Source organism: Mastacembelus armatus, chromosome 13 (assembly GCF_900324485.2).
Source record: "Mastacembelus armatus chromosome 13, fMasArm1.2, whole genome shotgun sequence".
Lineage (NCBI taxonomy): Eukaryota > Metazoa > Chordata > Actinopteri > Synbranchiformes > Mastacembelidae > Mastacembelus > Mastacembelus armatus.
The window spans coordinates 8566439-8594183 of NC_046645.1; the positions used below are offsets into that span (position 1 = coordinate 8566439).

The 27745-nt window shown below is 39.7% G+C and overlaps 5 protein-coding genes, 1 long non-coding RNA gene and 2 other non-coding genes across 10 annotated transcripts; 4 read left to right on the forward strand and 4 right to left on the reverse strand.

Moving 5' to 3' along the window:
* Positions 1 to 334: 334 nt before the first annotated feature.
* Positions 335 to 6313, forward strand: LOC113125271 (protein NipSnap homolog 2-like). The gene is made up of 10 exons (XM_026298620.1): positions 335 to 451; positions 1104 to 1243; positions 1338 to 1383; positions 1719 to 1813; positions 2094 to 2164; positions 2264 to 2404; positions 3177 to 3208; positions 4369 to 4463; positions 5030 to 5113; positions 5265 to 6313. Exons 1-10 carry the CDS (start codon positions 360 to 362, stop codon positions 5327 to 5329), a joined length of 861 nt encoding a protein of 286 aa, XP_026154405.1. The 5' UTR covers positions 335 to 359; the 3' UTR covers positions 5330 to 6313.
* A 3-nt stretch (positions 6314 to 6316) lies between these two features.
* psph (phosphoserine phosphatase) lies at positions 6317 to 9479 on the reverse strand. 2 transcript variants are annotated; one of them, XM_026298621.1, is made up of 6 exons: positions 9357 to 9479; positions 7894 to 8037; positions 7610 to 7744; positions 7372 to 7517; positions 6997 to 7145; positions 6317 to 6854 (listed from the first exon to the last, which is right to left on the reverse strand). In XM_026298621.1, exons 1-6 carry the CDS (start codon positions 9395 to 9397, stop codon positions 6744 to 6746), a joined length of 726 nt encoding a protein of 241 aa, XP_026154406.1. In that variant the 5' UTR covers positions 9398 to 9479; the 3' UTR covers positions 6317 to 6743. The 2 variants fall into 2 exon arrangements, with proteins under 2 accessions (XP_026154406.1, XP_026154407.1); XM_026298622.1 differs by lacking the exon at positions 9357 to 9479 and adding an exon at positions 8665 to 8779.
* A 1659-nt stretch (positions 9480 to 11138) lies between these two features.
* Positions 11139 to 16232, forward strand: LOC113144251 (uncharacterized). Of its 2 annotated transcripts, XR_003297143.2 has the most exons (5): positions 11139 to 11276; positions 11495 to 11656; positions 11975 to 12065; positions 12356 to 12417; positions 14928 to 16232. It is a non-coding gene; the product is annotated as an uncharacterized LOC113144251 (long non-coding RNA). The 2 variants fall into 2 exon arrangements; XR_003297142.2 differs by lacking the exon at positions 14928 to 16232 and having other exon boundaries at positions 12356 to 13298.
* On the forward strand, positions 11694 to 11832 carry LOC113125767 (small nucleolar RNA SNORA15). Its single transcript, XR_003295183.1, has one exon. It is a non-coding gene; the product is annotated as a small nucleolar RNA SNORA15 (small nucleolar RNA).
* Positions 12142 to 12278, forward strand: LOC113125768 (small nucleolar RNA SNORA15). Its single transcript, XR_003295184.1, has one exon. It is a non-coding gene; the product is annotated as a small nucleolar RNA SNORA15 (small nucleolar RNA).
* phkg1a (phosphorylase kinase, gamma 1a (muscle)) lies at positions 12942 to 19046 on the reverse strand. Its single transcript, XM_026330127.2, has 10 exons — positions 18818 to 19046; positions 17580 to 17717; positions 16450 to 16628; positions 16238 to 16292; positions 16088 to 16153; positions 15838 to 16001; positions 14943 to 15033; positions 14475 to 14628; positions 14168 to 14293; positions 12942 to 13711 (listed from the first exon to the last, which is right to left on the reverse strand). Exons 2-10 carry the CDS (start codon positions 17660 to 17662, stop codon positions 13445 to 13447), a joined length of 1185 nt encoding a protein of 394 aa, XP_026185912.1. The 5' UTR covers positions 17663 to 17717; positions 18818 to 19046; the 3' UTR covers positions 12942 to 13444.
* Positions 19047 to 19335: 289 nt separating this feature from the next.
* Positions 19336 to 21627, reverse strand: chchd2 (coiled-coil-helix-coiled-coil-helix domain containing 2). Its single transcript, XM_026330140.2, has 4 exons — positions 21440 to 21627; positions 20548 to 20806; positions 20172 to 20334; positions 19336 to 19647 (listed from the first exon to the last, which is right to left on the reverse strand). Exons 1-4 carry the CDS (start codon positions 21487 to 21489, stop codon positions 19637 to 19639), a joined length of 483 nt encoding a protein of 160 aa, XP_026185925.1. The 5' UTR covers positions 21490 to 21627; the 3' UTR covers positions 19336 to 19636.
* Positions 21628 to 22101: 474 nt separating this feature from the next.
* On the reverse strand, positions 22102 to 25261 carry LOC113133965 (protein FAM98B). The gene is made up of 8 exons (XM_026313069.2): positions 25112 to 25261; positions 24873 to 24979; positions 24325 to 24450; positions 23955 to 24217; positions 23789 to 23869; positions 23579 to 23695; positions 23073 to 23219; positions 22102 to 22883 (listed from the first exon to the last, which is right to left on the reverse strand). The coding sequence occupies exons 1-8, from the start codon at positions 25153 to 25155 to the stop codon at positions 22731 to 22733; spliced, it is 1038 nt and encodes a 345-aa protein (XP_026168854.1). The 5' UTR covers positions 25156 to 25261; the 3' UTR covers positions 22102 to 22730.
* Positions 25262 to 27745: the final 2484 nt, after the last annotated feature.

Genomic DNA, 27745 nt, shown 5'->3' on the forward strand with positions numbered 1-27745 from the left:
ACTGGCCCAGTGGCCCTAGGGGAGAATCTTGAAGGGACTATAGCATCACAAAAGTCTACAAACAACAACAAAATACAGCAGGAAATATTGGTATAAAAACACTGGTGAATAAAAAGAGTGTGAAAATAAAGTGACATCCAAAATATGAAAAACCTCACAACACAGACACAAAAAAAGAAAATATAGGTGCAAAACTAAACATACACAAGAAGACCAATAATGTGATTTCTCCTCCAAATGCAACGTTTCAGTGCCAGCTGTCTGATGACTAAATCCTCCATGGCCCTGGTCATCTGTGAGTGTGCGGTGCTGCAGCGCCACCTGGTGGTGAACAGCCTTGTGGCCCAGCACAGCTGAAGATGGCGACTGGAGTCCTTCAGAGAGTCAGCGGAGGCTTGGGTCGGGCTAAAAACAGGGCCCACTCGGTCGGACAGCTCGTCCTGTGGGCCAGGTGGGGCAGTCGTCAGTGTGGGTGCTCGGTGTTTCTCTCTCGGTGCAGTTTCACGTTGGCTGCTGTGCGTTTTTATCGTCAGGTTTCTGCTGCGGCTACGATGATCCAGGGCGAGCTAGCCCGGAAACCGCTAGTCAGTCAGCGGGCTTCAGCTTTAACTTCCACACAGGCTGCAGCTAAAATGGTTTAATTTGAGGTGTGAACGTTTAAAGCTGCGCGGGTTTGCCCATAAACGCGAAAGAATCTAAGTTTCTCTCATCTTCTGTTACTCGGCATCTCAGGTGCTCAAGGTCAATTTGATACTTGGTGTCTTCATATCAAATTTTAATGTTTGCTTATGTCTTACAAATGGCTGACAACATAATACATTAGGTCATTAGGTATATAGCTCTGTCATTGTTACATGCAGCAGAGGTAACAAACTATACTTGGATTATATTATTGTAAGGATTTTGTCTTACAAGCTTTCAAACCTGTCACCACTGTGATAATGTTTGTTTTCAATGAAGCCCACAGTGGGAACGATGATCTAATGTTACTCAGGTTTCAGGATAAGACCTCAGGCCCTGGGACTTTCCACATCTGGTCAGAAATGATTGACACTTTCTATTTCATGCACTTGTTGTTGATTGTGAATTATCTGTGTTTGCAGGGGGTTTGCAACATCATGCCCCAGAAACAGAGAGGACAGCTGGTTTAAATCACTGTTTGTGAGGAAAGTCGACCCCAGGAAAGATGCACACTCCAACCTACTGACCAAAAATGAGGAAAGTAACCTCTACAAAGTACAGTGTGAGTAGCCTTGACTGTAGAAATAAATACTTCAAGATAACCCACCGATCTTAAAATATCAGATTGTTTTCAAACACAAAACTTTTGTTTTCAGTCCATAATGTCAAGCCAGAGTGCCTGGATGCATACAACAAGCTATGGTGAGTCTTATTTTATATTATCATCTAAGTGTGTATCGTAGGACTGACAGCAGTAGTATTATGAGACCTGAACTACCACATAGAGTATTTCACAGTATTGAGTAAAAATAATCCTCAACACTCTGTTCCTATGAAGTGATTGACAGGCTGGTATGACTTTACTCCTTCACAGACCAACCTTGCTCATAGCTAAGATGACTGGGGGCCTTGTACTTGTAGCTCGGGGCTAATTTTGGGTTTGTAACACTAGACGCACAGCATGTGACATGAAAGCATGTGACTGATGTGATGATCAAATGCAGCTGTTTAAGTTTGGCGTTTCTCATTGATCCCAGTGAGGATGTTCTGCCCTCCATCCACGCTGATAAGTACTACCCATGTGAGCTGGTGGGAACCTGGAATACCTGGTATGGAGAACAAGACCAGGCTGGTAGGATTATTAATATCGACACACAAGCATCTGCAGTATAGGTCTGGGGGTCTGCACAGTCTGTAAATCAAAACACATATTATACTTCTTATCCACACTCATGCAAGTACACTATAAATACACAAATGTAAGCAAGAATCAGTGATATACGTCCACATTATAAATCTAGCAGTGTTTACCTGTGCTAATCATCTTATTTAATGGCCCAGCCTTGAAGAAACTTTGTCTTGATTTCTGTAGTTTGTGTGATTTTGCATCCATTATATATTATTTCCCACAGTTCATCTGTGGCGTTACAGAGGTGGATACCCAGCCTTGACAGAGGTGATGAACAAGCTGAGGCAGAACAAGGTAAAGTCATCCCTCTATAAGGCTTTAACAGTGTGCCAGTCAGCTAGTATGGCCATTAATGGAAGTAAAGCATATTGATGAATGTCTGTATATTGGCAGGAGTTCACAGCTTACAGGAAGGAGCGCGGTAAGATGCTGTTATCTCGCAGAAATCAGCTTCTCTTGGAGTTCAGTTTCTGGAACGAGCCTGTACCCCGAAAGGGCCCCAACGTTTATGAGCTCAGGTCTTATCAGCTCAGGGTGAGTACCTCATCAGCAGTAAGTTATCATTTGCAGTTCAATAGGTCATGTACCAATCCAGTATATTGCCTTGTTTAAAAATTACCTAGCTTGTTTTGCCAAATAGAATCTGAGCTTGAAACCAACAATCCAAACAATAATTAAACTTGTATTCAGCTAATTTCTTTTTATTTATTGCTTTTTTTTTTTTAGCAAAAAAATCCAGTTTTACCCTGAGAATAAAGAAATAATGGAGCAGTACATACTGTATATGTGATAATTCTGTGATTTGGCATTAAAGATGAGAGTGAAGCATCTCTCTTTTTTTTTTCCCACCAGGCCATGTAAACATTTTGTATCTCCTTGCTACATACATGGTTAAATTGAAAGTAGTCTTACTGACATAATCCTCTATACACTCTCTGCCAGCTACAGATTAAATTGTCGTTTCTAATCTAAAAAGGCAAAACTGCCTGTAGATCAGCATTCCCTGTGATGTGATGAATGCAAGCTTTTATCCCTCATCACAGACTGAGATTACATTTTAGAAAGAGCAGGGCGTTTGTTGTCTTAAGCACCAGAGAATGATTGAAGAAGCTTTTGGGTGTAATTATTATTGCAGATTATCTTCACAATGACAAAATATCTGTGTTACGTCTTCACCATTTATTTGGGCTAATACATTTACCCTGGAAAGAAGAAGAAAATGTGATATCAATCTCAAGTTTGGAAAGCTCTGAATTATATGTTTTTCTTTATTGTAATAAAAAATACTGTGTTTTCTTTCCTGCAGCCAGGAACCATGATCGAGTGGGGTAATTACTGGTAAGCCTGTCTGAATTCAATTGATTCACTGAACTGTAGTTACAGAACAGTTGCACTACATGAAACCTCATCACAGTGTCATTAATAAAACGGTTCCACAGAGAGAGGCCCTATTTTGAAGCTCTACTGTCGTGCTCTCAAGCCAAGACACAAATTCAACTGGGATATTATGTAGACTAAAAGAATGTGTGCATAATGGTTGACCAGAATCAACCTGGAAAGATAAACTATGTGAGTGGAGGGAGCCAACAAGTCAGCATTTATCTATTTATGCAACACAGTTAATTGTCGTTGATTAAAACTAAGACGTGAGCTTAGCTATCTCTGCTAGAGTATTTGTATTTGTCTGATCAGCTGTTACTAATCCACTGCATTACACATCATGTACTTAATGTGTGTCATCATCAAGTATGTAAATTTGTAATGGTTGTCATTATACTGTAAATTGTTCTGTGTTTTTTTTTTTTTTTTTTTAAGGTTAACAGATTTGCAATGCATTCTAAAGCCATGGAATAATACCCAGTGCTCTGTTTAATGTCTTCATGTTTCCTTTCTTTCTAAACGGCATACATATGATTTTAATGAACCACAGGACAAAACAATACTTTGCTTTTGATGTTAAAGCCATGTTTCTTCTTTTGTTTGCATTTACACTTATTTTGACCAGTCTTTATTTGAACAAACCTATATTCATAGTAATTATGGAAGTAAAGCAATTACGGGCAATTTCAGTATCATGTGTGGAGCTAAAGGTTTAAACATGTACTTGTAATAACATTATGATTTAAATACATGTTTGCTTTAGGGTAAAACATAATGGATGTAAAACATTTCTGTCACCCCAGTCCACTCATTTCACCTAGACTTGGCCAGTGTTAAGATTCATAAACATACATACAGTAAATTATGGCATCACATCTTATATTTGGACGTTGGATAATCATAGCTATGGAGGACAATTGTTGTCCAGCTTATGTTATGCAAACAAACTAAATCCAATTGTGTAAATTAAAAACAGTCCAGAGTAAATTCTGAGATGCTGTTGAAATCCTTGTTTGAAGACTGCTCAAATATCTCATGTGCACTGGCTTGGTCTTGTTATGCCAGAAACCTTGGTTTTTTTTGGCCTGTGCAGTGACTAAAGTTGTTCTTGTCTGCAGGGCCAGGGCCATTGGATACCGCCAGCAGAACAGAGAAGCTGTGGGAGGGTTTTTCTCACAGATCGGCAGCCTCTATATGGTTCATCACCTTTGGGGTATGGTCAAACACCTGCTTTTTGCACAATTACATGCTGACCAACTCACCATGTACTGTAGATGATCGTACTGTTGCTTAAATTGCTTTTTGCTCCACAGAAAATGAATCGTGTGCTGTAAAAATAAAATGTGCTGTCTTTTTCTGGTCAACATCACTGTAAATAGAATATATTTAGGTTCTGGACAAAACATAATCACCTCAGGATCTGTACATTTTTATAGGAGTTTTCACAATTTTCTGTTATTTAAATTTAAAGCTGCACTCATTTATGTTTTTGGATGGATCAAATGACTGCGAAATGTTGTAAACACCCACAGAATAACTATCATCCAAGTGTGTAGTTTATCTGAAATGTACAGGATGTTTTGCTCTTTTAACTCATTGTTTGGGTTTACCGCTGACGTAGCCTTTGCAGACAGTGGGAACATTTCTAAGACTCAACAAAGACAGACAACGCTAACGTATAGCTGGTTAACATAGTTGGTGGAATGCAAAACATCAAAGGTGGAAACAAATGTGACTCCAAAAGAATACTCATCAGCTTTATTGATTTGTTGATTTTAGCTTACAAAGATCTTCAGTCCCGAGAAGATACAAGGAATGCTGTCTGGCAGCAGGAGGGTTGGCATGAGGTGGTCTATTACACTGGTGAGTAACAGAAAACAAATCCTGTATAACCAGAGTGTAGTGATTTGTGTAATTTGTGTTATGAGTGACAAGATTTGGAGCTTGATCAATATCAAAATGACTTGAAATGACTAAACTAGCTCTAAATCCATCATGTTTCACCTGTCTCCAGTTCCTCTCATTCAGCATATGGAATCCAGGATTATGATCCCAACAAAGGCTTCCCCACTGCAGTGAGAAACAAGTGGAAACCAACTGACGCCCTTTCAAGTGTTACATTCATCAAGCACACCACTCTCACAGTTTCAGCCTCCTGTTAGTGCTGCCAAACATCTCTTCTTATTTCTTGTCTTTGCGTTATGATTTCCAGATGTCAATAGGACAGAGACAACAATGTAACACGTATCAAGCAAAATAGTCCAAGCCACTTATAGCCCTTCATGACGCACAACTTTTTCTTTGTTGTTCTGGAGTGGGTTGAGTATATTTGGCCAATATAAGCCTCCTGATGGACATTATGTCCATCATTACAAGTGGTCCATAGAGAGCTCATGTCAAATGTCAGAAACAACCAAAGTTACTTGAAAACACGAGCAGCTGTATGGTGTGTCCGTGTGAGAACAGATAGAAACTAGTACTGCTGAAGCTCACTGCACAATGCAGTGGTTGTGTATGTATTTAATGTAAATTTGGAATATTTAGATGTTAAGTGCTGAGAAAGTGGCACTTTGATGTAAGCCATGCCATTGCAGAGCAAAGCAAAAGTGAGCAAAAGCCTCTGTATAATCATGAAAATTGTATTTCTCTTGCAAACGATAAAATAGGCCATGGGCAAAAACCTCAATTTTATATTTGAGGTGTACAAAAAAAAAGTAACATTTTTTTGGAGAAATACTTTCAGTTGCTTTTCTGGATGTTCCCAGTTTTCCTGTTCATATTGGTATTTCATGGTGCTGTGTTTGTAACTATGGCTTCTACTTTTTTCTTGTGAAGACAGCATGTCTGGTTTTAAAAACAGTTTTTATCAAATATGTTTTAATGGGATACAACCACCAGTGCTGAGTGATTCTGGCACTAAGTGGGCTGTGGTGATGCTACATACTGAAATATCAGAGATTTTATTGCTAACAGAGGCGTGTTCATCTTGTTCATCAATTCATAGGGAACAGTGTACAGCAAAGGACAGGAACACACAAAAAGAATAAAGGAGCTTAAGCAACATCCTTGACAGCCTCTTATTCTTTAATCTTCACATGCTTTACAGGACTTGTCTCTTCTTTCATTGACAGGTTTGGTTACAACATGTAGTAGCATTACAGAGTTAAAATACTTATCATTATCATTGCATATGGCTCACTATAAAAGGAGCTGCGTTAGCTTACCTAAAGGTTTGATGCAAAAGTGCAAAAACACATTTTTTTTATTTTTTTTTTCCGAACTTGCACACAGACAGTGCTTGGTTATTCTTTGAATAACAAAATACACAGGGCAACATCCCCATGTAATGTAGTAGTAAAATTAGTGTAAACATTTTCATTTATTATAAAAACCTATTGATAGTCCAAAGAAAAATGTGCACTGGATAAAACCATCAAACACATTCTTAGATGCAAATATAACATTTTAACCTTAGTACTCTCAGTGTTTTTTTTTAAATCTTCTCTAGTTCTTTTAGGAGTTCCCCAAAGCTTGTCACGTACCACGAACACCTCTCCTTAACCTGTGGCCTCACGATGTTCCCACCAAATCCAATGAAAGCACTCTGAGGTCAAAAGAGATAATGTAATCACACTGCAACTAGAATATGTGCATTCATACTGTAACAGCCCCCCTATTTAACATGCAAATGTGCACACATGACACTGAAAACCAGTTTTAGGCAGCATAAAACAATGAACACTTACGGCAGGGGGGCAGGCCTCAAGGTCAGTGGCTCCATCTCCAATCATCACCACAGTCTTGAAGCCATATTGTTCCTTCAGCATGCTGATTACCTTTCCTTTCCCACCACTCTCAGCTGTGGGCTGACTCTCATCAAAACCAGCATACTCCCCTGGAAAACAAACATATTGTAATTTGGATAATGACTGTTGTGGCAACAGACACATAAGAAAGAGGAAAAAAGTTAAAAGATTTTAAGGAGTGAACAAAACATTTTCTTTATAGATGATAGATTGTAGATGATTCAGGCCCACAGAAGTAATAATTATTTCATTCACTTATTTTTAAGACACAATACTCTTGTGAAAATACAGAAACATCACAATCACTCTGCTTACCATTAAAGTAGAACTTGAGCCGGTTGGCAAAGACATGGTGCAGAGGAATATTTAGCTGAGTGGCCACATGTTCAACAATACAACGAAAGCCGCCTGAAATGAGGAACACCTTTACGTTGCGCTGGTGCAGATGGTCCACAAGTTCCCTAGATGACAACACATGGACATTTAGCACTAAAAGGATGCAGTTAAATCACAATGAGTGTCATGACTCATAAACTGGAATCTTCTCACTCACCTAATACCTGGTGTCAGCTGAGGGGGGTGGTCTGTTATCAGTTTGTTTACTTGCTCTCTTGAACATCGAATGATAGACAGACGTTCTGTCAGAGCTGTTTTAAAGGTCACTGAGCCACCCATAGCTTTGCGAGTCCTGAAAGGTGAAAGCAAAACAGGATTGCTTAAAATCTGGAACCAATTAATTAATTAATATGATCAATATTATATGATCAGTAAGATAGTTTTTTACTTTTAATGTGACACTATCAGCATGTATGCACATAATAAACACAATGCACATACATTTCAGTGACTGCATCTCCCACACCACAAAATTTGGCAAGTTCATCAATGCCTTCCTCTCTGATAACTGTGCTGTCCACATCAAAACAGACAGCTTCTGCTCGCCGGAAAAGTTCCTTGGTCTGTGAAAGTGTTGTCATCATGCTGGGTAAAGAAACAGTATAGTATAAATATACAGGAAATAAAGAATAAAACAAACAAACAAAAAAGAAACATAGCTAGATATTCACGATTGAATATTAGTATATAAGTAAAATTCTGACTTCATCCATGGAAGAGAACCATGGATCTGACGTACACCCCTGTTCTGACGGGACTCTAGGTGTCTCTTCAGTTCTTTAGCTTTTATAGTGATCACTGACAGAGTTTTGAGTGGTTAGCACTGTTGCCTCACAGCAACAAGGTCGTGAGTTCACAACCCGGCCTTTCTGTGTGGAGTTATCATGTTCTCCCCACAAGGAGGAGTGAGTGTGAGTGTGTGTGGTTGTCTGTCTTTGCGTGTCTCTATGTGGCCCTGTGATGGACTGGTGACCTGTCCAGGGTGTACCCCTGCCTTCCACCCAAAGAGAGCTGGGATAGGCTCCAGCAGATCCCCGTGACCCGGGTTAAGCGGATATAGAAAATGGATGGATGGATGACCACACTCTCTGTGAATCCAAGAATAAGATACGCGTCGTCATATTGTCTCGTTCTGGATTTTGGTGGGGAACCATCGATCACATTGCCCTCATTGTCTTGTCAGTGAGAAACTTGTCCATTGTTCAAACTTACCCGTGCGTAGTCCGTGAGAAACAGAGACCGGTGAGAACTCACCGTGGCACTGGAGTTGTTGTTGTACGTCACTAAAATGGATCCGTGTTGCCCAGAAACCAAAACAATAATTCTGCCTGCTACATGTTCTAACATCAAAGGGAGGAAAAAAAAAAACCACCCAGGAATGATGTGCCCCCACGCCCCACGGTTTGCCTCACAGGAAGAAGGTTTGTGGTTCGAAACTATACACGAGCGTTTTACTGCCATGGATTCAGGTTCTTTATGTCAAGAAACATGATTTGGCGACATTAGATTTAATCACGTGAATTCTTAGTTGTCATGTTTCTTTAAGGTTGGGTCTGACTTTACTGTCTGTTTTCAATGTTTAACGAAACACTATGAAACAAAACACATGCACTGTCTCAAATACATATGTGCAAACGTGTCTGCGTGGACGGAGCTCATGTGAAGTAGCTAATCACGTGTCACGTTACATAAAGCAGCGAGCCTAAACAAACCACTGCGCTGTGTGGACATCGTATCGCCGGGTTGCGTCACCCTAGCGCTCTACAGAGAACCGGCGAACACCGGCAGTCGAAACAAGCGTGAGGACGAAAACCCGATGAGAAACTATCTACACGCGAAGTTAATATCTTTGTAAGATTGGATGCATAATACTGAAAATGTACCTGCTGTCCTCTGGTACTTACCGGTAGTGGTATCGTTGAAAAGGCACAAGCAGCTTCTGCATCAGTGGCCCCCTCTCAATGGAAGAGACGAGCTGGAGTCTGGACCAATCAGAGACAAACCGGTGACGGACCGCCCCCTCCCCGCCGATCCGGAGCCATGGCAACGGCAGCGGTTAGCTAACGCTAATGGTTAATTTATGCTAACTATAGTAAAATGTGCGTTATATTTTAGAAAAACTCCGTTAAAGCAAAGTTTGAGCTATTAAAGGAGAAGTTTCAGCCACCAACAAAGAACCGGACCGACAGAATTACAACCTGTGACTGAAGGTAGTAATTAATTAATAGTAATTAGTTAGAACAAAATCTAATTAGAATTAGATAATTCATATTTGATGGTGTTTAAATTATCTTAGTAACGTAACTTGTTAGCTAACGTTATGTGATTATCTACAAATATTAACTAACGCTACCTGTAAACCTACAGACAGGTTCTGCTCTGTAAATTAACAGCACTGATAACGTTAATGTTAGCTAGCTATATCTGCACATAACTTTAGCTATGTCTGAAACTCAACAAGCTGCTGGTGTGTGTGTGTGCGCGCGCGCACACTATCCCGCAGACAGCAGAGCTGTATCTGAAACATTATTTTAGCTAATTATTTAATCTTCCTGTGGTCTAACTCGCTTCATGAGCCGGTGTTACAGCTTCTGTTTTGTTTGTAAAGAGCTTAGACTTCACCACACCTTTACTTCCTGTGTAATCAAAGGCTCCAAGTTTTACTCTTCTTCTCACGGCTCTGGGACTGATTGGTCAAGCTTACAAGTTAAGAGTTAGCCAATCAGAGGAAAGGTAGGGGCGGGTCATAGCAGATGCAGGTGTGGACCCATCATGATGAGCAGGTGGTTTGAATGTGGGATTGAATTCTGACACTAAAAGAGTGGTGATAATGAAATTAAAACGCAGTTGACTGGGAGGCGTTGTTTCACTGCCACATCCACTGCCCAAGAACCCATTTCAAATTTTAACCAGTATTATTCAAAGTGATTTGAGTATTTAGTTGCTATTTTGTGCATTGAATTGCCAATTGCAAAATGCATTTTCAAATTACATGTTGAAATTGCACATTGAATTGCCACTTCGCAAAATGAATTGCAAATTGAATAAAGAGACCAAAAACCCATGGCAATATGACATGCAACTGATTTAGCTTCCATTTAAAGTTTCAATCAAAATAATTGAAAATGAACTGGGTATTAAATTGCCACTTTGGATACTGTATTGTCATTTTCAGAATTTCAAATTGAATACTCAAGCCAAAAAACGTCCATACATTTGAAGGTGAGGACTATAGAGCCATTAAGTTGTAATGGTGAAGAACATAACTAATGGGCTGTAATTTCACTCGACTGAGAGACACAGTCATCTCACATAACAAAGACTTTGTCTCTGACTCGAGTAGATAATATATATTTATCTCTTGCTAACATGCTCATATTGTATATTGTAACAGGCTTCTATCTATCTATCTATCTATCTATCTATCTATCTATCTATCTATCTATCTATCTATCTATTATGATAAATCTGAAATTATGTTGAGTTGGCAGAATTAGTATGATAATAAAAAGAACAATGGGATGTTTTTAAAAGAACTGAAAGGAAAGTTGGGCTTACTACAAATGCCAAAAGAAGATATGAAATATGGGCACGCACTGGTTTAAGTACCAGACTTACATTCAGTATAAGTATAGTTGCTACATACTCCAGTCCGGTAGGTGGCGACATACACCTTTAAAGATGGTTTTCAGGTCGCCATTAACTATAAGATTTGTTAGCGCTTCACGTTGAGTCGGATGGTGCGGAGTGTATGTGAGATATAACTCTTTCTCCTGGTTTGCTTCAAACTGTTCCTGAATCCAAAGGAAACAAACAATGAAACTGTGAGTTTACTTTCCTTTGGCTAACAGGCTAAAGTCTGTGATTAGCGGTTGGATATGTAGCTTCTTTAGCTTGGAAAACGTGCCTTCGTCCAATGCAGTTTGGAAAGTTTTAGGCGTGAAGCCTTAAAACACACAACTTTCAGAAACGTGCCCTGTTGTAAAATTTAAAGAAGCCCTCTGAATTATAACTAGGATTATTTTCTGTTTTGTGGTCAAAGAACAAGGTGACTTTGAAGGAGACATCCCTCATCCTACTCAGCATGGAGGAGCTTCCCCCGTGAAACCCAGACCATGTGGCAGAGGTGAGGAGCAGCAGGCTGTCATTAGCTGACTCTTCTCAGAGGCCTCGTCTGATCATGGCTTTGTTGATCCATACACAGGTAACTCCTACTGTGTAACATTAACGCCTATTTCAATGCATGGCTGAATTCTGTATTACTCTTGAAATAGTAAATGCAGTCAGACACCATGCTAAATGAATGATTTCACACTGACCACACAGCATGAGAGGAGTGCTTCTTATATGCCTCATTCTTATGTCAGGGTGAATACAGCAAGGCGATTGGCTAATTTCTGGTTTGTGTGAGACTACACTAGCTCAGTTACATGGCAGCAGATAAATAGGCCTTTATTATTATTGTTGCATTAGTGACTATGATATTATAGCCTCTGTTATATTTTTGTTTCTATTTATGGAGGAGCAGTAATCCATCCTCAGTTACACTGCTGGTGCGATGACAAGAGGCTTCCAGGAATGACCTGCAGGTGGTGATGAATCGCCAGCAGATGGTGTGTGTACACTCACTATTACATAGTGACATATAACATAATTATTATTCCAAGCATTGAAAAACTTCCCACCAAAGCATGGCTGAATTCTGTACCAGCTGGTCTGTGGTGGATACAGTCAGACACCGTGCAAAAGCATCATCTCATTTCTGCTAAATATGTGGATGAGTGCTACCAAGAGCCTCATCCAAATGTGTAGAAATGAGTACAACAATACATGTGTAAACTGAAGATTTTTGCTCTGACAGTGTTCCTGCAGGTTTTGGATTGATTTTGTTTTCTTTCTGCAGATCACTCAGTGGCGATTTCAAAAGCAGGACAGTGGCAAGAACTTGTGAACTATTCACTCATGGTAAACACATGAAACTAAAAGTCTAAACAACTGTTAGCACACTATTTGATGTTTAACTTAGTGTCTTAGTGTCACTCTTAACACCATAATGGAAAGGCACATCCTTTACCCCGAACTAGTACTCCATCACCTCTTTTGGAGATTATTTAGATTAAAGATGCTGTGGATGTGAATGAACCTCACATTTCTTTAAATAATAAAAAACTTGTAACTGTTCAAAATGGATAAGTATTTTGCATTGGGGTTGAACCTGTTGGGGAATTAAAGGGTCCTGACATTTAAAAAATACAAAAGGTCACATTTCTAGTAGTCTTGGAATTTGCTTTAAATAAATTTAATAAATTAATTCATAGAATACACGTTAAGATGCTATCACCTTTTAAAACTTCCTTAAGGCTGTTACCAGTACAGTACAACCTGTATGGTTAGTACACAAATACAGAAGTCGTACAATTTTAGTTATACAGGTTTTATATTTCAGTCATACTCTGTGCAAGTTATTTCTACACTTTTTGCTTTGGCTGCTACACCAAGAGCAAAGACTTCAGATAAAATGTGTAGAAGTACTTAAATAGCCATGTAAATACAGTCATTTGAAATTTAAGTGTATACCTTGTGTCCAATTATGAGATATAGAGATTGATTGCTGCATAGTGTTAATGAAACTCTCTTTAATAACATTAGTGGTTGCTGGCTCCAGCTGCCATTAAGTAAAGAATAAGTTAAAATTTTCACAGTATATACACTTGAGCACATGATCCTTTTAAAATTCAATATTTTGAAACATTCATCATTAGACTTTCATTTTCCTGCCTTTAAGCAAGCAAACTGTTCACATCACAGTGGCATTGTTGCAGATTTCATGTTTGCCATACTTGGCGCTCCTTGAGGTAAAAACAATAGCACTGTAATGATCAATATTGCTTTTAAAATTGATGAGCAAAATCCATTAACATTAAAGATGTATTTAAACCTATAGAAAGCCACACAGGGTAGAACTGTATCCCTAGTTAAGAACAATCACTTGTTACCAGATGTGGTGTATTGGCTCATCTGCTTCAGCAGCTATCGACAGCAGGATGGCCTTGGGAGTGTTCTCGAATAGTGCTGCTCTGTTCTGGGTTTGGCCCTTCTTGACCCAGTGGCCATAGATCTTGAACGCACAGGCATCAATGAGCTTACGGATGGGCTTGACTGCGTAAGGGTCACTCCTGATCACCTCCTTGGTGACAGGCTTGGCACGGCGGTAGTTGCAGTAGATCCTCATTGTGGCGAGCACAGTCATACAAATGACCTGATGGGAGAAGGTTAGTTAATGTGGAAAACTGTACAGTGAAAGTAATTGTTTTTATCATTATCCCAGGGAATTAAGTGTTAACTAAGTGTTCTATAAGACTTTTGTGATTAATATCATACCTTCATGGGACTGATGACATTAATGAAAATTAAAATTATGCAAAACAAAAACTGAAAAGGTGTGATCTAAAAATCTAAATATACCCATCCTTCACATTTTATTAACCTTAGGATTCTACTGTGATTGCTGGCGTGACGGTAGACTCCTAAAGGTTAAGGTAACATATATTTTGCCTTTTTACTGTGGGTGTGACAGTTGAGCATTAGCAGTCTAATAATGTTGCTTTCACTGGTTGTGCTTGCAGTCAAGCCAGAAAATCAAACCTGAATACAGATGGAAATCTATGCATATTGGAGAGCAAAAACAGGTCGTACAAAGTCATTTACATCTCACCTTGAACCTCCTGTAAGGACTGAACTGTCGTACTTCATCCACAACATACTGGGAAAAGAAGGAGTGGTTGAGAGCATCTGTAGCTGTGTAGCGCTGCTTCGGATCCACCACCAGCATTCGAGAGATCTAAAACCACATGCGTTATAAATTCTTGTGTAATTAAAGCTCCAGATTTTATTGTCACTAATTCTCACAAGTGTACCAACACTTGATTCACATTGTAAGGGACCACTTGCTTTTGATTCTTTTGTTATAAAATATGAGCAGAATGTAGGTGTAAAAAAAAAAATGGTGAAAAAAAGCCTACCAAATCTTTAACAGTGTCTGAGCGGTCTTCCCACTCTGGAGATGAGAAGTCGTAACTGCCAGCCAAGATCATACGCAGCATCAGTATTTGTTTCCTGTGCCAGAAGGGCGGAGAGCCTGCAAGCAGTGTGTACATAATCACCCCTGAGCTCCATCTGCAAACATGAGCCAGAACACAATCAGACATACCATCTCCGTTTACAGTGTAATCTATACAGACATTATCTAATCCATACAGACATTATCTAAAACCTGAAAGCATATTAGATATGTCACATGTATGATAACATACACATGCACTGTGGTGGTGGGACTATACAAGCTTACATTCTGAAAATTCTATAAATCTTTGAAATAATGGCACGAGTCAATCATTAAAATTTTCTATAACTTATTTGCAGTAACTAAAATTCATGATGTTTAAATGACTTTGCTTTGTGTTGTGTTATTTCAGTTTATGGATACTCACATGTCCACGGCAGTACCATATCCTGCATGTTCTGAGTCCATGGAGCACCCAATGATCTCAGGAGCAAGGTAACCAGGAGTCCCACACACCTCTGCATGCCAAAATAGTGTCAACCAACATTATATGACATCTATTATAAAATATAGAACACATTTCTTTTTGGTGTTTTTGAATCAGGCATACTATATTCCAGTAGAAGTAAAGATACTTGAAGTAACTTAAATGAAGGGACATTAATGGCTCTATTGAAGTACAGGTTACTTAATACCTAAAGCATGTAAAAGCACTGTCACATCTAAATCTTATGTATTATATTTATATAGCAGCTATTAAAATTATCCACCTGATGAAACCAGTCGTTCTCCTAAACAACAATTCTGTCAAAACAACCATAAAGGTATAAAAGTGAATTCCTATTTAACTCACACTTTGAGTGAGTTAGATAGGAATTCACTTTTATACCATTTGCATGGTTTCTATAGACAGGGACAAAGTTACAGCTCTGATGCACATTTGACGTGGCTACTAATGATCTGATGCTTTCTAAGAGGTCAGATTGAAAGGTCAGTATACTCTGAGACGACAGCAAATAGATGAGTGTCCTGTTGCATCTTAACCTTTGTAAGAGCAGCTAACAGAGATAGGACTGTGTTGTGCAATGAGACCCAGATTCTCTGCCACCCACCAGCAGCTGTGGGTCATCAACAAAGTAACTTTAAATAAAGCAGGAGACCTATGGATCTTTAATGGAATATGTTGGAGAAGGTACTTCCTTGAATGATTTGGGCCACTTTGGGACCCCGTAGAGGTGAACTTGTCTTTTGAGATGACCATAAAAGTATTAACCATTCAGAAACATGTTTTAAGCATATTTGCTGGTGGGTTTCTGTGCAACCTTTGAGCTTCTGTTCTGGCTTCATTTGCACTGCAAAGCCAAAGTCAGTGAGTTTGATGTTCATCTGGTCATCTAAAAGGATGTTCTCAGGCTTCAGATCCCGGTGCACGATGTTCTGATTGTGGAGATATTGGACCACCTTCAGCAGAGCACGCATGATATTCCTAAAACCAACACACACATTACACACTCAAAGTTTTTTTTTTGTTTTGTTTTTGCCTAAAATCAGTGCAATAACAAACCCACTGACCTGGTTTCCTTCTCACTCAGAGTAACTTTCTCTGTGAGGTAGTCAAAAAGTTCACCCCTTTTCATCCTGAGGGAAAGAATGAATTTTTGAACAGCTTCCCCTTGCTAGCGCAAAGGTGAATGTCTGTATCATCCACAAAAGCAAACTCACAGATCAAAAACCAGGAAGAAGAAGGCTTTGGATTCATAGCAATCTTTGAGCTGAACTGAAGGAGAGAGAGACATGTGAGGTACTGCCAGTATTCAATCAAGACAGGCAGAATAAAACAGCTTTTTTTTTTTTTTTTTTTGTATAAGTCAGTTAATATGAAGGTTTTAATAAAGCTTCTGATGCACACAGTTTTAATTAAAAACTATAGTTACTGATGTTGTCCTGTCCACAGACTTTCTTGAGGATGTCGATTTCTTTCACAGTGGCCTCTCTGATCTCCTCAATCTCCTGCGCGGTCATCTTGTCTGAAGGAGTGATGTCGATGATCTTCACCGCATACTCCTGAGACGTCCGTTTGTGGATGCAGCGACGCACCACACTGCTCACGCCCCTATGGAAGAGAAAGATCATGTTTTGCTTTCTTTTTATCCTGTGTGCTTTCATATAATTAACTTTCAAGAAAATAGCCATTGACTCAACTAAATTAGATTCTCATTATTATTAAAGCAGAGCTATCTCATGTATACACAATAGGTCTTAATGACAGAAACTTGAAGGTGACCAACATCAAAACACTGAGCCCGGCCAAGTGAACAGCGGCTTCAGCTGAACACACTGTCCACATCCAGTGAGCTAATGACATGCATGTGATAGCGGTTGTGAAATTATGTAACATATCTGCTAGTCCCGTGCAGCTGTCAACACTGAACCTTTGTCCAAAACATGCTGAGGTTAATGAGTGCAGCCTCCTCCTACACTGTGGCTTATGTAACAGCTCCACCGTCTGACACATGGTGGGGAATCACAATGAGCACTGCATTCCCCAGAGACTCCTGGGAGACTTCAGGGAAACCAGTTGGTTTCATTTTGTACTGTCCACAACAACAGTGACAGTTGTTCAAAATGGAGTCTGACTCAAATAAACATTACTGACATGTGTTGACCTGCAGTATATTACATTGCTGTGCTGACTAAAATTTTAGAAAATAGAAAAAAGTAGTGTATTTCTATTTCATAGCCTGGTCCCGTCCAGAAGTACCACAACTCAACTTTGTGGAGTTTCCTCTGGAAGCCTGAAAAACTGATCTTTTTAGAATTAAACAATCATGATATGACATGTTAATACTGAGCTTTAGAGCTGCTTCTGGGTGGTTTCCTTAAAATGTTGAACAACTTGTTTTAAATGAAGTAACATACAGGATATATGTATGCATCCCTTAGGCAAAGGTTAAAAATGTCTGACTGATTAGAGGAATCTAATAACTCCTCCAGTTTTGTTTAAGAGCCCTGGGTGGGAACCTCTGCTGCAGGTTATATTAGGACGAGTGCTTTATGAACAAACCTTCCCAGAATCTCCTTGGGCTCATATTTGTCGTAGAACTCCTTAGCTCCCACCCAGTCAGGGATCTCCTCTTCTTTGGTCATGATGCAGTGATAATGTTCACCACAGGCACAGAGCTGTTCTCCTCGCAGCAGGTGGCTGACAGAAACACTTGCGGTTATACACTGATACAACACAGCTCTAGGTGGGGCACATTTGTTAAAGTTTGAGGAAGTACCATTGATAACAGTTAACAGCTTATGCAACAGCAGTGGTGAAAAGTAAAGTACATTTTCTCAAGTACTGTACTTAAGTACAATTTTGAGGTATCAGTACTTTACTGGAATATTTCATTTTTCTGCTACTTCATACATCAGCTCCACTACATTTATTTTATAACTTTAGTTACTTTTTGGAATCAGATATATAAAACAAAATACAGTATAATAAGACTTTATTGATCCTCAGTAGGAAATTCAGAAGCTACCTAGCAGTATGTAAATGAACTCAAATAAGAAAATATTCACATTAGTTAACATTCAACTGATGGAGACAGTAATGTATCAATTAAAATCATCCAGTAACATAAAACATGTTAATGTGAGATCTGCCATTGAGTACTTTTACTTTTGGTACTGCAGGTTTTAATTTTAAATGACTCATAAAACTTATAAGACTTATAAAAATATTGAGTATTGTTAGATTATGGGTTTTACATTGTACTTTTATTTAAATAAAGGATCTCAGGGCTTCTTTCACACCTGCTCAGTAGAAACGTTTTGATGCTGTTGGCTCCATTAATCTGTTATAATACATACACCTTTACAATCCCACATGCTTTGTATGTACAGATAAATACACTGGAGTGAAATACACAATACTACCCTGTGATTTAGTGGCGCAGAGCATAAAAACTGAAGTATTAAAGCATGTCAACATGGTACTTGAGTACAGTAGCCTACTCAAACAGGTGACACTAGACAGGTTTGTGAATTTACAATGAGAGGTTTGAATGTCTGCTGTCTCAGACATGTTGCTTGTAACAGGATCTAATGAGCAAGCGATGTGTTCTGGACCTAGAAAATCTTGAGTCCTTAATGTCATACCCGACATGCAGCAGGGAGTAGACTAATAGAGCAATGTGCCACGATGCGTAAACTGGATATCCCTCTCATCCTCTGAGATTATTTGACCTTTGGAGGATTCCAACACAAAGCAGTGCGTTCAATAAAAAAGAAAAACTCGTTTGCTCACCGTACCTGTACCGATCAGTCCCTGTCGCGAAGGTTATCCATCATTATACCGAGCGTGCACGTTCCTAAGTCCCTTCACAAACTGGAGGGGGACGCACAGAGGGGTCCGGTCAGACGCCGGTGCTGTCGCAGCTTTGTGCCAGCACCAAAGGGTGAGCTCTAATGTCAGATTGCCAAAAATAAATCGGTGCTTCCACAGGAGCAGATACAGCACGCTCTGAACTCATGCCCGTACAAGAAGTAGCCCCATGAAATAACACCCTGCAGTTCTCGCTCTCACCAGGAGACATTTACAGCGCCTGGGGCTGCTCTGCACGATCAACATTACTTAACATGCGACGCTCAGTTTGTGGGTTTAAAATGAGGCTGGAGTGACACGACAGGTGCTGGACCCTCTGCTTTGTAGCTCTTTAAATCTAATTAAAGAAACTACATGTACAAATAGAAACCTTTCTTCAAGACTCCAGTGTAATAATGTGCTCTGCCCTGGGCACGGAGAGAAATAAATCAACAGCAAAACAATATTCATGATCCAAGTGCTTTATTATTTTTAAACCTAAGCTTGTTAACAAGCAAACTGTGGAAACTGATGAGCTAAATGGGAGGAAATTAAATTAAACAGCACTAACTGATTAAACATCCAACACCAAAATAGAAACATTATTTAAAACACTATGATTACAAGCTCTGAATTACTCTCCTGAGAAATGAATACAACTGTGCGGTCTGATGGTGCTGAGCAATGAAAATAAAGGTTGTTTATTGAGCTCTTGCGAATAACTTCCTTTCAGTAGAGTATAAATTCCCGCTCTTCAGCTCTTTGTCTCATGACAGACCTGTGAAGAAACGATAAGTTTAATTAGATTGGACTGGATGATTAGATTGTTTTCACTCTTCCAATACATTATAACAATTCATTCATTTTATTTACAGTACAAAAAAACACATTGTGCTTTATGAAACATTCAAAAAGCAACTCCTCCTCTTGGCAACACATGGTACTGCAACACATTACATCAGAGCCATGATACTGCAAAGTCATGTGACTGATGTCTGGACGACCAGGAGCCTAAACAAAACCTCATTTGTCAGTGTCAAATCATGTATGGAAAGTTCAGCAAACAAGACAACAGAGAATTGGTAGCCTGATGTATATATATTTAAAAAAAAAGAGATAAAACCTATTGTAAGTTGTTTGAAACAAAAAACACAAATTATTGTAATAGAACTGAATTTCCTTTCAGGTATGATTTAAGTTTATCTTATCTTAGTATTACATTAGCAGCCCAAAGTTGTACTTGTGGAATACCAAATGCACCAATTAAATACTCATATAATCTAATTTCATAGCAATACTCACCATTAGCAAACTTGCACTGTTTAAGGACCTCACTGAAGCCTTCGCAGAGTTTGAGGTCGCTCTGGTTTTGGGCACACTCGATGAACTGTTTGAGTTCATAGGAGCAGGCCTGCTGCTGCTGAGGGGCCCCCTGCTGGTGCATGGGCTGTGCCTGATACGGCTCCTGATTGAAAAGAGCAAATGATGGGATAGTTCAGTTACAGTGCTGTTGAGAGTATGTTACTACATACAAATTAGACATTTATTTCATCAGTAATTTCTGTATTTGGATGTTAGTAGAAGACAAACCTATTCTTTGTTACTGACGACGTACTCTCACACTAATCTGACCTGATGCTATTCCAGCCCCTAACCAGCTAAGCCACAGTTTATTTACCTGGTATGTGACGTCAGGCCTGGCAGGCTCTGAGTGTCCTCCACTGAAACCTCCAGTCAGCGCGTGGCCAATGGTGTGCCCTACCGCAGATCCTACCGCCACTCCGGCAGCTGTAGACGCCATTTGGGCAAACATACCTGGCTGCCTGGGTGCGGCGGCTGGAGCACCCACAGCAGATGCAGGGGCCTGCACTGGAACTGGGGCATGGGAGGGAGGCGGTGCCGCCCTGGCCATGGGTGGTGGTGATGGTGGTGCCCGGCTGTAAAGAGAAAAGTGACATTACCTGTATTAATGATATCGATTTCCCACATTTATACTCTAATTTTCCATCAGTTTACTGCAAACATCCAGTTCAGGTTTGACATGATCTCATATGGAAACACACTGAACATGTGTTAATGCGACACAACAAGTCAGTGTGGAGACTGTAGGTGGCAGTGGCACATGGGATTAATTAACATGAGATCTTCGCTTGGCATTAGAAGTAATGCTACTGAAAACACATATTCCAGGATGAATCCTGAGCTTTCGATCCAAACCTAACCTGAATTAGTCATTACTTAACGACAACACACAAATATCTTCTCATCTTCTCCTGTGTTTGGGATTTCTAACAGGGTTATAGGCTTATGTAAGACACTGGTGCAGATTAAGCCCGTGACCTTCATCTGTATTAGCTATAAGTTTTTGATTAAACACAGGATTCCTGGGGAAAGACATGCAGATGTAATCACATAAACACAAGTTAGTTATTTCCAGCTTATGAGTCATTTTCCTGTCAGGTAACTTACTGTGACATTACCTAAAGTCGCTAGCATGTAGGCTAGCTCACATAGCAGCCTCCCTACGGGTTAACAAGCCCCAGGAAACGGCGTTAACTGTTACATTTTACCTGGCAGGCGGGGACATCCTTGATGTTCGGCTTCTGCTTCCTCTTGGCATGTTCAATCGGCTGTTTTACTTCAGTTTCAGGATGACAATAGTAGACACGGTGCTGTCCAGTTCACTCGCAGATATCTCTCGACCTTCGTCCGGAACTTTCCATGTGTTGGTCTTCTTCTTTAGTTTGTTGGCAACCGGCTGAAACGAGCGCCACCTACTGGGCTGGAGTAGCAAACAGACAAAATCTAATCATTTTTATCGTAAAGTAATTTCTATGGTACAGTAGCTGTGGGAGCAAACGATACACAGAGAGACTGGGAGTGGGATTCAAACCTAGAACCTTCTTATTATGAGGCGACAGCAGTAACCACTACACTCTCCTGCCACACAAGATGTAAATGGAAAAAAAAAAACACATACTATCACAAATATTTTTAAAAAAAATGTATGTTAAGGCAGCTAGTTTACAGTGTAAAAAGAACAAAAGATTTTATTTTTTTCAATGATTATCAAGTGTAGGCTAACTTAAATATTTTAAAAATAGTGTTACTATTTACAAGTAGAAAGTACTACAAAGTCTAAAAATCAATTTTTAATGTAACCAAACATCCTATAATATAAATACAGTTTCGACATTTGTAACAAATCAAACTGCTGGAAAATCAGTTGTAATAAAGTTTGTTATGATTATTTTAATTGTGGGCAGAGCTGCTTCCTTTACAGATACATCAGAAAACATGACATTGCGGTGTGGTGAAGTTTAAGAGTATATTTCTATCACAGGCATATATCATATGTTAGGCAGCTTGTTTATTAGTCTCCTTTAATATTTGGTCTAAACTAATTCTAAATCATCTTTATTAATGAGAAAATCACCCAGACCATAACTAAACAGTTGGAGTTCCCAGGTTGCTTATCTAAATGGCACTTAACCCTGATAAGAAAAGGTTTAAAAGAAGATTGCACACAAAATTACAATACATATCTGCATTTCATAGGTTTATTTTTGAGTAAACAAACCTGTCTATAAATGCACAAATGCAATATAAAAAAAAAAAAAAGTATTTTTCTGTTTCTTATCAACAAAAATATCTGGTCAAGTACCAGTCCATTATTGATAATGGATAAGCTATTTTATAAATGTACACAGTCTGGTTTGTCTATGTACTATAACTAAGAATTATACATATATTTATAATAAAATTATATCATTTCAAAGTCATTTTTTAACTTATCCTAGGTTTAATAAAGGAAAGTGATTTATTTCTCAAACTAAGTATTAATGGCATAAAAGGGAAAGGTTACTCGTTTTTCCCTTTTTTCTTTTTATCTGAAAATCTACGCCGCTGATGGTGCCCTGATCTGCTTCCTTTCGCTCGACTGTCCCATGCCGGCATAGGTGGCTCAATTTCCCCTGGTCGTCCTCCTCTGTCTGGTACGCTGCCCATCAATTTCTAGAGAGACCAGCAAATTTAGAAACCATTTGTATTTTAAGATAGAAACGTCTTAGCTCAGAATCAAAGGCTTGGTTTAGAATTGTTTACAGATAAAAAAAAAGCATAAATGAAAACCCCTTTAGGCAAATTTGTGAAATGTGATATTGACCAACATAAATAAAATCTGATTTTGTGGGACAGTTGTACCTTGTAGACAGGGGTACGTGTTCCAGCCTTGATTGGCTCAATGAAGGACTGATCCTCTCGGGCAGCAAGCACATGAGACATGGACACTCGAGACGACTCAGCAAGGGGTGTAAGAGGACGCACTGAGGCCAGCGCTTCACTGCGCTCCTGTAAATGAAGGATGTTGTCATGATGCCCAGTGATGCTTCTGTCGTGTTCCCACAAAAACATCAACTATGCTGAGATTATTTTTAAATTTTATTTTACATAAAACTGTAAACACAACATGCCACATTTTTATCTAAAGTCATATCCAATTTACACAATGAATCAAACGATTTTGGTTTTGGACCGTTGGTCTGATGATTTCTAACCTTCACCGTTTGTGTTTAGGTCCTTGTGTTACTGTGCACCTGTCTGCATAGTGATGGAAAAAGTTACCAAATAAAACCCAAACAACTAACCATTTTCACCTGTTTTTAAAGTCAGCAGGTTTTAACAGATGCAATGATTAAAAAAAAACCTACCTCTTCTTTGTCTCCCCATGCAAATGACTCAAGTGTAACCTGAAACCGTTTGATCATCATTTGCCTCCGGCACTGATAGTCCTTTGACAGATGTTCATTGATCTTTTTAAGTTGGATCTGAGAAACAGAAAAGCAAACCTGCTGAAATGCTGATGATGGAGTGGCACACTGTTTCATTACAATGAAGTGGTAATGACTCAGCCAACTTACCCACTGCTCTGAGCTGAGGCTGGTGTTAAGAAGAGGGTGCATCGCCCTACAGTCCTCTACACGAGCAAGCCTCGACTCCACCTGCATCAAAACAGCATTAAAATAAGTCTTTCCGTGCTTCTCAGTTTGTAGTCATGACTCACACAGTCTCTTTCAAAAACCATACCTCACTCAACACATCTGCAAACTGAGAGGAGGCGTCCATGTCAAGAGCACGCAGCAGTAATATCCATTCTGCCTGCATCTCTGCCTTCGTTCGGTCTTTGTCAGAAGCATCATTGTCATGTTCCTGACACAACTCAGCGAGTTCATGACTGTGATCTTCCACTCGCTGCTCCTGTTCACTCTCCTCTCCTTTGCTCTTCTCCTCAGGATTCACTTCCTTATGTCTGATTATGTGAGCTGCTTGCAGTTCTGACACCAGGAACTCTGAAGGATTAAATGCTCATTTTTCATTTAAAATGATGTGAAGCAAATGCAGATATCCATGGGCACTGCAGTCAAATGTATTCCAACAACATTTTGTTTCTTCTCACCAGTGACTTTGATGAGGGTGGATGGCTCCAGTACCTCTGAGGTCGTCTCAGTGAGAGAGGAGAACAAGTCTGACAGTAAATTTCTCAGCTCTCCCACCAGCAAGACGTCACCTGTCCTACCTGAGTCTAGAGGAAGGAAATACAGAGGATTAATCCATTAATTTAATATCAAGTATTAAAAGCTAAGTACATAGAAAACTGATCAGAATCTGATAATGGATGAAATGGTCGACACAGCTTCTCACATGTGAGAGTAGCTCAGCATCACAGTTTCTGTAATATACTTGTATATGTATGTGTGTATGTACATGTATGCTTGTTTTACAACAGAACACTTACAATTTCAGAAACACAATAAAAATAATGACTTCCCAATGAAGACTACAACCAGCTCACACGCCCACACAGACACACAATCAGAAACCTGAGAGACCAGTTCATTCTGCTTTAAATGTACAGAGCTGTATTGCTGTGTGGACTATTCAGTTACTGCACCTGCTCGACTAACAGCGGCAATAGGGGGTTAATAAATCCTGGACCTGTCTCACCTCGGAGCTCTGGACAGACGGTCCTGAGCTGAGCACTGAGCCAGGTGAGCAGCGGACAGGGCAGCTCGTCACATTTACACCGAGTCAGGCAGGAACCTCCCGGGTACCTGTGCCGGAAACGACAGGTGAGTTTACCTGGCGGCCATGATTTACCAGAAAGCCCGGAATAATAATACGGTGAACAGTGACACTGAGATGCAGGTGTAGTACGACATGAAAATAATTTAAACGTTACTTACCCTAAAGCTTTAATAGCTACAACTGTCCTCACGCTCCTCTCCATTGTCTCCAGGGCATAGGCAACAAATTTAAGAGTTAGTACTATAAATCAGCCCCGACTCACCTGCTCAAACCTGGACCCTGTTCACAACTGGAGCTTCCGCCTTTGAGGCGTTTGTTGGCGGCCTCATATCGCCACCTGCTGGGCGGAGGGAGAACAGCTACTTCATGTCGCCACCTACTGTACTAGATTAACACATCTCTGTAGTCCATCCATCCATCATCTATACCTGTTTATTCCTATTTACTGTCACAGGATCTGCTGGAGCCTATCCCAGCTCTCTTTGGGTGAAAGGCAGGGGTACACCAGCTCTGTCTTTTGCCATGGGTAAATGTAAATGTAATGACAATTGGTTACAAAACCCTAATTTTGGTTAAGTCCAGTTAGTGGCAACGTGTTCGAGGTCCGGTGCAGGGTGTGCAAAAAAATGTAAAACTCGGAACAATGGGTATGAAAGCTTTGGAGACCCACATGCGGTGTGAATAAGACAAAGCGGCTGCTGAAACCTGTCGGAAAACACCTGGCATTTTATTTTTGTTTTACTCAATAAATCAAACGGTGTGTAAACAGCTTATATCAATAAACAGTGTGTTATGGTAATTGGTTGTATTGTGGGATGTTTTATTTTATTTCTACAAAATTGGTCTTAAATTTTATTCTGCGTGGTATTAAAAAGGTCTTTAAAAGTCTTAAATCTAGCTCTTAGAAACCTGCAGATACCCTGGGTTAGCTTTTCATCTGGTATCATCATCTGGTAAAATTTTTAATTTCTGTGGTTCATGAGCAAATAACTGGGAAACATATGGCATTATCAACCTCAGCTATATTTCCTGTTTAGTCTTAGTTTGCAAATGTTAACATATTAGCATTAGCATGCTGGTCACAGCATTTAGCTCAAAGACCTGCTGTGCAGCTTCAGAGTCAATACCCTGGCTGTGGGCTCTAGCCAGGTTGATATTTATATGGAAATATGTAATAATACAGGGGATCCTTCATCCCCACTGTCATCCAGCCTTAGAGCACATTAGACAATGGCAGATGACAACTCACTACTGACTACTTTCATTTTCGCTACAAGACAACCTGAATTTCCCTTCAGGGATTAATAAGGCCCCTGCCTTCCACCCGAGAGAGAGCTGGGATAGGCTCCAGCAGATCCCCGTGACCCTGAACAGGAAAAGCGGGTATAGAAGATGGATGGATGGATGGATTAATAAGGAGGAGGAAGTTTATGCACATTGCAGAGAAATGTTACAGAAGAGGCGGGACTAAAGAAAGGGACAGGTATGTTTAATTATAGCTATGCAAAGATGTTGTTCCATTTAGGGTTAAGACCAATTTAAAGACTGTGCCAGAGGTGATAACAATGAAGACAAAGACAATTATTAGCAGGCAGGCAGCCACAGTGAGCAGGAAATAAATCATACAGGAAAAATTTTATTGGAATAAATTTTGTTACTTTCTTATTGTTTTTCTTCTTTAAGTGTTCCATTGCCATTTATTGAAAGGGCTTAATGAAAACTCAAATGTTAGGTAGTTTAATTGTAGTTCAGAGACAGTCTAGAGATTGACAGAATTGGAAACCTGCTGTGCAAGAAGCTTGATCGTAAAGGTTTCCGTGTGCTGGCTGGTTGTCTCACAGAAAAGGAGCCGATGACCTGAAAAGAGTAGCAGGCCTTTACCTGAAGACAATCCTGCTGGATGTAAAAAACCATCAGCATCCAAAAAGCCATGGAGTGGACCAAGAAGGAGGTTGGCGATAAGGGTAAGAGATGATTTGCATAACCTAAATGCAAAAATGTATAAGCCAGACAATGTGTGGTGATTCAGTTATGTAAATTTTCAGTTTTCATTTTCACGACATGTCTCTAAAAGAGAAAATCTTCATCTCTCTTTAATGTTTCATTTCCTCAATAAAGTCTGAGGTTCATTGTCACGTTACAAAAATCACCACATGAAGCTTACACAACCTACTATATGCACATTTTTAGGTAAAGAAAAAAAAATTAGTATGGTGTGTACACACAGTACCTGTTCATCCATTCACAGCATGTAAATCTCCTTTTTAGTCATCAAGGTCCAGCGTTTGATCATGAATGCTGTCTGCGACTCTGACCTCACTAAAGTGACCAACTGCACGGAGCACGCACTGACTGCTGCACACCCACGCACCAGATACAGTGCTGGCTGGGATGCCAAGCTTATCTGGATCCCCCTCTCTTACATGCCTTCCTGTGTAGTTGATATCAGGCTTAAGTTGGTGCTGCCTCGTCCTACAAAGAGTGTTTAAGTCACTGACTTTGAAGAACTGTCTTCAAAGTTATCAGCTTCTTTGCATCATTTTGATGCGATTCAGAGGCTGACTTTAAAAGTATATATTTTACTATTAAGAACGTCCCTCATTTACAAGCTGAGATGCAGGCAAACAGTGGTTGCAGACAGTCTTGCATCCACCAGATGGCACTCTGCCCGTCTCTTTATTGTCTAACTCTGTAACTGGTGATCACACAGCATCTGCTGTGTGCATAATGATGTTCCTACAGAAAAGACTGTGCCGATATCCAGAGAGTTTGCTGGTAACTGAACAGACGTG

Coding starts and splice junctions, on each gene's coding strand:
- LOC113125271 (XM_026298620.1), top strand. CDS start 360: ATGGCGACTGGAGTCCTTCAGAGAGTCAGCGGAGGCTTGGGTCGGGCT. Junction 452..1,103: donor CAGCTCGTCCTGTGGGCCAG/GTGGGGCAGTCG, acceptor CTGTGTTTGCAG/GGGGTTTGCAACATCATGCC. Junction 2,165..2,263: donor ACAAGCTGAGGCAGAACAAG/GTAAAGTCATCC, acceptor GTATATTGGCAG/GAGTTCACAGCTTACAGGAA.
- phkg1a (XM_026330127.2), bottom strand. CDS start 17,662: ATGACCAAAGAAGAGGAGATCCCTGACTGGGTGGGAGCTAAGGAGTTC. Junction 16,154..16,237: donor TTCTTCCTGGTTTTTGATCT/GTGAGTTTGCTT, acceptor TCTTTCCCTCAG/GATGAAAAGGGGTGAACTTT. Junction 15,034..15,837: donor GCCAGAACAGAAGCTCAAAG/GTTGCACAGAAA, acceptor TTTGGCATGCAG/AGGTGTGTGGGACTCCTGGT.
- chchd2 (XM_026330140.2), bottom strand. CDS start 21,489: ATGCCAAGAGGAAGCAGAAGCCGAACATCAAGGATGTCCCCGCCTGCC. Junction 20,807..21,439: donor AGGATGTCCCCGCCTGCCAG/GTAAAATGTAAC, acceptor TTCTCTTTACAG/CCGGGCACCACCATCACCAC. Junction 20,335..20,547: donor GGCCTGACGTCACATACCAG/GTAAATAAACTG, acceptor CTTTTCAATCAG/GAGCCGTATCAGGCACAGCC.
- LOC113133965 (XM_026313069.2), bottom strand. CDS start 25,155: ATGGAGAGGAGCGTGAGGACAGTTGTAGCTATTAAAGCTTTAGG. Junction 24,451..24,872: donor CGTCTGTCCAGAGCTCCGAG/GTGAGACAGGTC, acceptor TCCTTCCTCTAG/ACTCAGGTAGGACAGGTGAC. Junction 23,870..23,954: donor TTGCAGATGTGTTGAGTGAG/GTATGGTTTTTG, acceptor GTTTTGATGCAG/GTGGAGTCGAGGCTTGCTCG.
- psph (XM_026298621.1), bottom strand. CDS start 9,397: ATGCAGAAGCTGCTTGTGCCTTTTCAACGATACCACTACCG. Junction 7,518..7,609: donor CAGCTGACACCAGGTATTAG/GTGAGTGAGAAG, acceptor GTTGTCATCTAG/GGAACTTGTGGACCATCTGC. Junction 6,855..6,996: donor TTGAGGCCTGCCCCCCTGCC/GTAAGTGTTCAT, acceptor TTTTGACCTCAG/AGTGCTTTCATTGGATTTGG.